At 36.6% G+C, this 11,532-nt stretch overlaps 1 protein-coding gene across 1 annotated transcript; it reads right to left on the reverse strand.

The window, feature by feature from the left end:
* Positions 1 to 536: 536 nt before the first annotated feature.
* On the reverse strand, positions 537 to 4,041 carry LOC105793864 (dolichyl-diphosphooligosaccharide--protein glycosyltransferase subunit 1A). The gene is made up of 10 exons (XM_012622726.2): positions 3,814 to 4,041; positions 3,558 to 3,602; positions 2,814 to 3,448; positions 2,576 to 2,723; positions 2,321 to 2,497; positions 1,994 to 2,062; positions 1,776 to 1,865; positions 1,456 to 1,614; positions 1,141 to 1,365; positions 537 to 869 (listed from the first exon to the last, which is right to left on the reverse strand). The coding sequence occupies exons 1-10, from the start codon at positions 3,907 to 3,909 to the stop codon at positions 678 to 680; spliced, it is 1,836 nt and encodes a 611-aa protein (XP_012478180.1). The 5' UTR covers positions 3,910 to 4,041; the 3' UTR covers positions 537 to 677.
* Positions 4,042 to 11,532: the final 7,491 nt, after the last annotated feature.

Here is an 11,532-nt window from a genome sequence, read left to right on the forward strand (position 1 = left end):
CATCGCCGAGGACAATTGTAAGCTCTAATACTAGTGATGCTGGTCATAGATTAACAATCAAACAACACTACAACAGCAGGAAGAACAGAGATAGAAGAGGAAGCATGACAGAAAAGGGAAAGAAAATAGTCTTAATATAATCCATAGAGAAGTTTGTTTAATTCTTCATTCCAGTATGTTCCCATTCTCTGCTTCACAGGTCATATAGGCATAACAAAACAAAAGATAACTCAGCAAATTTGTTTCTGCTACAACCATAATTAACCATTACTTAAAAGACCTGAAGAAAACTAGTGGGCTGGTATGGCTTAATGTTTCAGATTGCAGCATTCGGCCATTCACAAGTGAAGCTAATCTATTTCAGCAAACCACAAACCAACGGGCCACAGCTGTAGACAGCCTTAAGTTCACTACTTATATAGCCAGCTAGCATTTTCCAGTTCAGTAATTTAGGCAGATATAAACTCTTCGATCTTGCATTATGCATAAAATGCCTTACTAAGAAAAACATGACATTCAACAAAGAAACCAAGACATCAAAATCAAGATTAACTAAGACTCATATATAATCCTTAAACAACATTCTGATCGCAACATTACAGATCACAAGGTCATTCCAGTTGGAGCTCAGGTCTATGGTTTGGACCAAAATATTATGCCTACTTTAGCACTTAATATTATATTTCATCAATGAACTCAAGAAGATCATCAACTTCTTGCCTCAGTGCTGTAAGTTTCTGTTGCTGCAAAGCCACCCGGTTCTCAATATCACGGGCCCCCAACTTCTTCTCATAGCCGTCCACCACTGTAGAGTGCTTCACCATTACTTTTTCCTGTAATTCTCTCTCCTTAGCCACCAGCTCCTCCACCTACACAGATAAAAAAATTATCACTTACACGAATATTCCATATAGAGCAAAATAAAATCATAAATGCTATTGGCATCCAGAGCAAACAGAATATTTCTGTCATGCATAGTCAAGTTACAACAAGAATACTGTTGCATGCTAAGGTTTAAAATTTACCAAAACAAGATGTTGCAACAAATGAACAATTGACAAACATGAAAGGCAACAAATCCATATCTAATTGATCTAGAAAAGTTGAGTAACACCACCAAACAGTAAAAGACAGGTGAACCTTGGGTAATACTTGAGCAGCTGATGGAGAAGATTGCAAGAAGGTCAGCAAGGGTTTCAATTCTTTGGACAGCTCTTTTAACAAACCATCAGCTGCTTTTCGAGCAGCTTTACAAGCTTGAATGTTCCCAGTCCTAGAAAGATCACGTAGTGATGCTTCCAGGTTATCATGTGTTGTCAAGCATCTACTTATGATATTCTGAACCTGCTGAATCACTGCCTGAACCTGAAATTACAGAGAAAATTCTCAAAACAATTCACTTGTACATGGTGATTTGGGTGAGCAAAGTAGATTGCATAGTAACATCCTACTAACCTCTTCCCACTGCTGTTTAGCCAAATAAGAAGCAGAAGACTTGGAGATTGATATGTCTGCATGCATATAAACAATGCAAGCAACAAAAAAGAAGAAAAACCCTGAAATTAACATCAGTGGCTCCCTGAGCATCGATAGTTGACTGAAATGGTAATAGACCTGAAAGGTAAACAAACAGCAAACCATTAACCCTGTAAATATAGGATTATGAAAACCTGATGTCCAATATTCTGTGTTTGGAGGTAGCAGAATGGTGGCATTACACTAGTATGCTAGAAGCAGTGTGCATATTCAGACTGAAAATTGAGAAAGAAGAATACCTGAAAAAATTGATTGTGCTCAGGCACAACATTAGTTTTTTTGAGCACAACTACTGGTCTACCATCAATATCCAAGTGGGAGATCTTGGTCTGCATACAACCATAAACACATTAGATATAAAAAACCAAAGCCTTCAGACTCAAAGTTCAACACAAATACGACCCTATGTTATACAACATAAGTTCCAATAGAAGAGAAATAATAAGCCTGCTAATACCTCTTGCCACTGCTCCACAGGAAATGGAGCTGCTACAGATATGTCACTAGAACCCTCAGGCAAAACAACCTGCAACCGAAGTACCAGATCAATAAGAGGATGCTAAGAAAACAACACTCTTATCATTCACCAGACTGCAATTATACCACACAAGCACATATCTTAGTCCTAAGCTCATAATAAGACAGCAGCATTAGTGCCCATTTTATTACTTGGTGACATGTTTTAATCATAACAAATAAGTAGTGTAACTATGTCTATTTAGTAAGAGTTGAAATATGTACTTATACAAGTTTTAGGCAAGCTCGGGAAGGAAGTGATACAAACCTTCACAATGAGTGCATCAATAACCAACTCAACCATTGGGCTACTAAAAGTGATATTAAGAAAGCGCTTCCCGTCTGACTCAAACAAAAAGTCCTGAAGCGGCAAGCCATATCCAATGGTAAACGCAGTTCTCCAGCCACCAAACATCGGGTACCTAGGTTCAATCAATAGTTCCGTCTACAAAGACAAATGGTACTTCAATAAGAATAAACTACCAAATGATAGATGCTCTTAAATCCTACTCAGCAATATAACCTTTTTGGAGTCACCCCTCAGATGAGACGTTGATATATTGCCAATTTCATCCCTGTAATAAACAGAATGTGCCCTTGGTGGCAAGTTTGCAACAAGATACCTAAAGGCCGATGCACCACGAACGTTGGGTCTGGCCTGGAAATCAAGCCTGTAGTGTCAAAGTAATAATTCAGAAACAAACTTCCAACCCGGCATGGTGCTCACCATAATCCATAAAAAGGTAAAGATATGAAGTAACCTGGAAAATTCACCCTTGCTCTGGGCACCACCATGTATGAGCTTGTAATGCTCAGTGACTTGCACATTACCCCAATGGGAAATTTCTATCTCTCTCACCAATTCATGAGCAACAGCAAAGGGTAAATTGCTTTCAAAATGAACTGCTATGGGTGAGTACGAGAATGAAGGAATATTCTCATAAGGACCATATTTGATTTCTGAACCATGAATCTTTGTGTTCTCCAGTTTTGTATAGGATTCAATTCTAGAATCAGGCAATTTAACACTTAGAGACTGAACCTTCACAGCATAAGGAGATAGATAGTGTGCACTATCCTGGTATAGTACAAGCTGAATATCAGCCTGAGTGATTTGCTCAGGAATAGGTCGCAAGGCATGGGTAAATACGGCCAAGACATCAAAAGTGAAGCTATCACCCTCAGCTAATCCCTTAGGCAAAGATACTGAATAGAGTGTCAAAGCAGCAGGCATGTCTTTTGGGTTGGCAGCCTCAACAGGGAGAGCAACAACAGGGTTTTTTCCTTTCCCTTTCCCTTCATGTGGAGTAGCAATCAAATATGCCATATTTTTGGCTTGTTGCTCAGGAAAAGCCAGCAAAACCTTGGACTCCTTTTCGGAACCTGCATTCTCCACCTAAAGGACAATATAACAGCACATTAAAGAATAAAGCCGAAAAGAGATAATAGAGTTGAAAGCATTAGCAATTTGAGAATGAAAAGAAAAGTGAGTGTTACTGAAGCACCTTCATAGTTGAAGAAATCCGAACAATATGTGATGTCAAATATATCTGCAACACATAGGGACGCTTTTAACATAAAAACTTTACAGATACAACTATTGTAGCAGTTCAGATCAACCCAAGAGATGATGTTTCAGATGGATAAAATCTTCAGACGCAGCCGTGAACCAATCAGAGAAATGAACTCGCAAGGAATACTATCAATAATATAAAACCCTAGAAAGCTTGAAAATTTGAATAGAGAAGGATAAAAACTTACGCGTCGATCGACTTTGGAAAGGACCAGATCGGAAAGTGCGGGTGATGCCAAAATTGCGATTGTAAGCATAAGGAAACAAAACCGGAAACTCTCCATTGTCGGGAAACTGAATCTCTACTGCACTTGACCCCTAGTTGACTCCTTTTGTTTCTGGTTCCTGTAGTGAACGGAGGGCTCTTTTGGTAATCTATTGTTACTTTGTAGGCTAAATTACATTGCTATTCCCTCAATTACTAGTTTCCTTTTTTTTCAAATGAAAAATTATAAAATAGTCGTTATATATATTTTTTTATCACCCATCAATTAAAGATTAATGAAAAATAAGGTATCAGCTTTTAAAACCGACATAGTAATAATTTTAATTTTTAGACATTTATACATTATGTTAATTTAGAATTTATTTTAAAAATATAATCATCAACATTTACATATTATGTAATTTAATATTTTTGTATTTTGTGACTTTCTCACTTGAAAAACTAAAAAATATTAACTAAATTTGATCAAAAGTATACTAAAAATAGAAATACAAAAAAACCCAATATCATCATTTTTACTTTTTCTCATCCTTTAATTTTGATACTCTAATTCTCTATCGTTAGATTGAATACTAGTAGTTGAGATGACTCAATCATAGTCAGTTCACTCTTCACAAATTTCATAAAATCCGTACTGATTCATTTGAAGTCAATTCAACTGAGTTGCTCTTGTTATTGTCATCATTAGTTTTAATGTCTCCAACGAACATAGAGAGTCTTGCTACTCGTTCAATTAACCCAGTATATAAAAGAAAATAAAAGTGCTTTTGAATCATCAACTTCCAAAAGTTGAAGTTGCAATAAACTTAATTGAGTCTAGTGAGTGGATAAATTGAAAGGTTTACATAGCCATGAGTAAACTTGCATTATCGATAGCCAAAGCTGACATCAAGCGATGAATTTCACTAGTAAATATGAGCATTTAGAGTGTTCTCACTTCCTCCCTTTGTGGCATTGCCCCTACATTTAACTCAATGGAAAAATGAAGAACAACAACAAGAAACAAAGTTACCTAAAATTTGTAAACTAGCCAATTCAATTCATTGAAAATAAAAAGTATCCATTTCATTAATTCAACCTAATTTGAAGTCTAACAACTTAAAGAAAAAAAACCTTCGATTTGCTTCATCAATGGCAACCAACTCAAACAAACAAAAAAATGAATTAATTGTCATCGAGAGATATCAAGTTCTCAACCATTTAAAGTATAACGAAATCAATGTATTTGAGAATTATCTAATTTAATAAAATTTAAAAATATATTTTAATTTTCTCATCATGTATTGAATTATATTTTCATGTAAAGCAGGATAAATTTAGGTAATGTGTAAACATTAAGACCTATTTTTAAAGAATTAAGATTAAATTGATAGAATATATAAACATTTAGGGTTGAACTTGTTACCATACCAATTTTAAAAGATGTCATGTCATCTTTCCATTAGCCATCTAACAACTAGTGACTAAAAAAGGAAAAATCGAATAGTTGAGTGATCATTTTATAATTTTTCATAGTTGAATGGTAAAAAAAAGTACTAATAGTTAATGATTACTAGTGTAGTTTACCCAACTTTGTATAGCGGGATTGAAAATTGGACATTCAATGAGCTGAGTTTGAACCATAAAGGTAGGCTTGCATGCCTAGATTGGGTTAATCCAAAAATTTCTTTTTCTTTAAAAATATGCTTTTAAGTCCCTATATTCTTCTTATATTTAAAAATTAGTTTATTTACTTTTATTTTCAGGAATTTAGTCCATTTGTTAGATTTCAAATTTTTAGGTCCAATTGTTAACATTATTAAAATTCTTCTATTAAATTTGTTGGCATGACATTTTGAAATAAAAAAACACTCACTTGGCAGATTGATCAACAACGATCTAGGTTGTTATTTAAGTGTTTATTTGTGTTTTTAAATTCAAAGTAGTAATTTATGTTTTTCTATAGTTTTTTTAACATTTTGATATTTAATAAGGTTACGTGGTTATGCAAGTTGATTTGGGAGCTAAAGATGTAACTTCGAGCTAGAACTGCTGCCAATGTCACGACAACGAAGTATGGAAATTATGACATAAAAAATAAATTAAAAATAGCATCGAGAACGAAGTTGGAGCCAGTATCACGACATCGGGCTACGGGATTCATGACACCAAAGACAAACATGAGGAAGGGCTACAACATAGTTGACATTGCAATGTGGGAGCACTTGACGTCGTGACAACGTGACGTTTTCCTGAATTATCTCAGCCATGTTTTCAAAGGCTAGGTGTTCTTTTCCCAATCGAACACTAATTATTACAAAGTTATTTTAGGCACTTTAGTTTTTCAATGTTAGCCTATATAAAGGGAAATTGTAACTTGAATTAGAGGGATTTTGGGGCAGCCAAACACTATTCTTCAGATTTTTATTCAACTTTTCATTTTTACTTAATTATTTATATGTCTGCTTAATTGAAAGATATAATTCAAAAGTGAGACTATCATGAGCATAGAATGTTTCAAAAATGTGCCATTACATCGATTACTCAATAAGCATTCTCTATCTATTTTCTTATTCTATTATTTATATTTCTTTCTTTAACTTTGTTAATTGAATGTCTGTGTAAATATTAGAATAAATTTGTGCTTTATATATATCTAGTATGATTTAATTGTTTAACCTGATTAATTGATTGAGAAGATAATAACCTAAAATTAAGTATTTATTTAAGAGAACTTAGTATACTAGGATTGACGAACCTAGTAAAATATCTAGACGAATGTGTAACGCCCCAAAATTTTAATTTTGGGTATTGTGAATGTGTGACACAAAATATCTATCTGCTTTAGTGGTTATCTGTTCTGGATGTGTTTGGGAGGTCCCAAGTTCAAGCCAGGACTTGGGCAAATTTTGATATCCTATCTTTGGTCAGTAGGGTTTTAAGTAAAAGTTGGCAAATAATTAGCAAAATGGGCCTGCTGGTCTGGTGGATAAGTGGAGTGTTGGTGTGAAGGTCCTGTGTTTGAATCTTGGCGTGGACATTATTTTTGCTCGTGCATCCAGGAGAGTTTAAGGTGGAATAAAAATCTGAGTAGTGAATTTAGTGGGGAGTTTGATGGAAAGAAATAAGAGATTGGGGTGGTTATCAAATATTCTATTCATCTTTTTTTTCCCTTTTTTACTTTCCCCAAAATTTCTCAACCCTCTTGCCGTTTTTCTCTTCATTGCTGTCGAATTTCTGCTCTTTTTCACCCTTCATCTTCTTGATTTTTCTTTTCCCACTCTGCCTCGTGTCGCTCCACGTTTGTCTGCGATCATTCAATAAATTTTAGATAAGTGATTTGTCTCCATTTGTTAACTTTCTTCTGAAGTGTTTTGTTTATGCCAATTAGGGGAGGATTCAAGGGCTCGTAATCACCAATCAGAGTCTTAGTTTGTGTGAGAATTACTGTTCATCGGTTGAAGGTAAGGTTTAGTTGCTTATGGGTTAAAACCTCGATACGAGTTTGATTTGGGATCATGTTATGTGATATTAAATTAGTGTTATTTGTTTAGTTATAGGCTTTGAAGTGCTCGAGGACTATTTTAGCATCAAACAAAACCAGGTGTGTACCCAAAACGCAGAAAATGAGATTCGATGAAAAGCCGAAATTGCTTGCTGTTTGGACAGCAGTAGTAGGCTAACTTTGAAAAATCACCATAAGTTTTTGAAATCGAATTAGAGGATGAAAAAAATATGGAATTAAAGCTTATTGAGTCTAGTTTCTCATAGAAGAAACGGTGTAAGTAATTGAATTGTAAATCGTGAGATATAATAAGTTTTGTGAGACAAGGTCAGAATGAATTCGGGTTCCCCTATTCTGACTTTGGAAAAATCATCAAAAATTAGAGAAAAATAATTAGGGGTTAAAATTTACATGTTTAAATTATTAATAAGTCTATTTTCAATGAAAACAAATAGTAACATCATCCAAATTTTTTACTAAGAGAATTAATTTTTAGCAAAAAAAGGTTGAAGCTGTCAAATAGCAGAACAAAGGTAAGATTGAAGATTTTAATGTACTTATTCGCTGAACGAAAAATTTTGAAATTTTTATGGTAGGAAGGTATTTGAGTCTAGTTTCAAAGACAGCAAGCGGACCTTAATTTGGAATTCTGTAGCTCAAGATATAAATAATTTAGTAACAGTGACTCAAGTGGACAACTTTGATGGAACATATAAGTAAACAGTAAAAACATATATGAATATTTAGCTAGCATGTGTTACATTAAAAATAGGTCATGCGGCCAAGGCCAATTTGGGCTGAGTGGGCCACACGGACGTGTGGGCCTACACAGGCAGACCACATGGGCGTGTGAGCTCATTTTCTTAAAAAGTTTTGTAAGGTTGCATGGGTCGCCCAGGTCGACTGTGGACCTATTGTAGGGTCGGTAAGCTTTACTTAGACCCTTATATGTGTGATCTGTCTGTCTGATTTCTATACCGAGCATGACTTATGATATCTGAATGTATGTACTATTAATTGCATAATGGCATGACATATTTTGCATGTTGCATTGCATCGGGGTGGGTTGATATTTGGAGGAAGTGTCTGAAAAGCTATTAAGCCTGTTATCTGGCAGCTTAGCTGCAACCTTCTGATTATGTGTCGCATTTCGGTACAGCATGATGTGTAGGGATGGGTGGGTTGATTTAATCCCCACATGGTGTGTAGGGTTGGACGGAGATGGTGTGTAGAGGCTGGTGGGTAGGATTCTAATTTACTGTATCTGCATTTTGTATCTGATATGGGCCAAGGCCCTAATGTATTTCTCAGACTGTATCTGAACGGGCTAAGGCCCAAACTGTTTCTGTGATGGGCCTAGGCCCCCCCGACTGTATCTAACTGAATGCTGTTAAATATCTGTATGCATGTTTTCTGCGGAGATTACACACTGAGTTTGCAAAAACTCACCATTTTTCTATTTAATCTGTACAGGTAATCCCCAGACTTGACGGGTCAGTGCAGCGGAGGACTTGACGGTGGCCACACGTAAATTTTAGACTATTTTCCATTAATGTCTAGAATTTATTACTTATTTGGGGTTTTTGATGTAACTTTTGGACTATAGACTGGTTGGCATTAAATTTGGGACTTTATACTATTTTTATGGATTTTTTTTAAACTGCAACTCAACAAAACATGGTTTTTCTAAAAACTAAGATTTTCATAAATAGAAACGATTTTGTCTAAATTAATTGGTTACAAAAGCTTCCACTAAGAGACAAATTTTAAAGCAAATCAACTAGTACTTATTTTTTTTGAATTAAATAAAAGCTAACTAATTGAAACATTTTTAACTCAACAATCTTATCTTCAAATCTCATTCCATGTGACATCGCCAGATTTGGGCATAATATCTAGGCCGGGTTTGGGGTGTTACATTTAGTGGTATCACAGCTAGGTTGCAAAACTCGACTGTGGATTATAGGTTTTATATTCAAAAAATTGATTGATTTCCAAATGATTTGAAATGTTTTTACTGAGTAGGTGGTACACCGAGTCTTCGGCGTCGATCCTGTAAGTATTCTGAACTATGATTTGTTTTAAACTGAAACTGTTATAGATAGTATATTCTGAAACTACTATAGGTAGTTAACTGTACTGAAAACACTTTAGTTAGTGTATACTGAAAATTGTAGAGAAACTGGAAACTGTAGTGAGACTGCTATTTACGAAAATGAACTCTGAATAACCGATATTGTTTTACATAAAACATTTGTTAATAAACACTAGAACTGTAACTGATCCATAAAACTTATAATACCAGATAAAACTTGTAATAAACACAAGCACATGAGGTATCCGCGAATGAGGTACTAGAGGCCAAGGTAAAAGCCGTAGAGAGGCTCAAGTTGAGTCTTCGTTATCGAGCAGCCTGCCAAATTTGGATACGAGTGAGACGCCAGTGTCACCCGCTATTGAGATTGGGTCTCAAGATCGTATGGCTGGGGACGATGTATTGTTCCAGGCTATGCTAAAGACTTTGGAGAGGGTTGTTGGGCCCAATACTAGATTTAGGGGCCGAGGGTCGGTTACGGAACGACTCCGGTCCAATGGAGCTGAGCTCTTCAGGGGTGTCACTAGGGTCACCCATAATGTGGCCGAGTACTGGATTGAGGCCACGGAAAGGATCATGGATGATTTAGATTGCACCCCTAAGCAAAAATCAAAGGGTGTAGTCTCATTTCATGGATGAGGCTTATCGATGAGTGGTATTTGTTAAGGAGGGCATTCACCAACATCGACTGAGAGTTCTTTAAGACCGCCTTCTAGGGGAAATATGTCGGAGCTAGTTATATGGATACACATAGGAGGGAGTTTTTGAATCTTACACAAAGGGATCGATCATTGGTCGAGTATGAGGCCGGGTTTCTGAGACTGAGCCGCTATGCTCGAGGTATGGTGGCATCTGAGTATGAGTGATGTGTCCGCTTTGAGGATGGTGTCAGAGACAATTTGAGAGTTCTGATAGCCCCGCAGAGGGAGTGAGATCTTTCTGCCCTGGTCGAGAAGGCGAAAATTGCCGAGGAGGATATGGAAGTAGTCATGATTGTAGAACGTTGAAACTACTTATGTAATGTGATCTTTGTACTGGTGACAGAGAAGTTGGTTCGTAAGGGATGTGAGGCATTCTTGGCCTATGTAAGTGTTTCAGATTTTGGGGACTCTACAGTTAAGGATATCAGAACAGTAAAGGATGTTCCGGACGTTTTTCCTGAGGAGCTACCGAGTTTACCTCTGAATCGTGAAGTGGAGTTTGAGATAAAGCTCCTTCTTCGTACAGCTCCGGTGTCTATCACCCCCTACTGAATGGCCCTAAATGAGCTTACAGAGCTGAAGGCTTAGATTTAGGAGTTATTGGATCGTGAGTTCATCTACCCTAGTATGTCTCCGTGGTGAGCACCGGTATTGTTTGTAAAAAAGAATGATGGATCCATGCGGATGTGCATCGACTACCGGTAACTGAACAAGATGACCATTAAGAACAAGTACCCCCTACCGAGGATAGATGATCTGTTTGACCAGTTTTGAGGAGCTTTGGTTTTTTCCAAGATTAACCTCCGATCTGGATATCATCAATTAAGGGTTGAGGAGGTTGATGTTTATAAGACGGTGTTTAGGACTCGTTATGGTCACTATGAGTTCCTAGTGATGCCATTTGGACTGACTAATACACCAGTAGCTTTCACGGATTCAATGAATCGAGTGTTCCAACCTTATTTGGATCAGTTTGTGGTAGTATTCATCGACGATATACTTGTTTACTCGAGAATTGAGGATGAGCATGATGAGCACCTTCGAGTTGTTCTTTAGACTTTGAGGGAAAAATAACTCTATGCTAAGTTTAGTAAGTGTGAGTTATGGCTGTGTGAGGAGACATTTCTTGGTCATGTAGTTTCGGCTGAGGGGATTCAAGTTGGTCCTCGAAAGATTGAGGTTGTGTTGGAGTGAACGTGTCTGAGATTCGCAGTTTTCTGGGACTGGCGGGATATTATCGACGATTTGTAGAGGGTTTTTCATTGATTGCAGCACCCTTGACTAAGCTGCTACATAACGTGTACCGCTTAAGCGGGTGATCTTGCAAAGAAGAGAGCTTTGAGAAGCTCAAGATCTTGGACCGAGGCCCCTTACGATATGGTGAACCTAGAAAGGAGTTCA

This window comes from Gossypium raimondii, chromosome 3 (genome assembly GCF_025698545.1).
Source record: "Gossypium raimondii isolate GPD5lz chromosome 3, ASM2569854v1, whole genome shotgun sequence".
NCBI lineage: Eukaryota > Viridiplantae > Streptophyta > Magnoliopsida > Malvales > Malvaceae > Gossypium > Gossypium raimondii.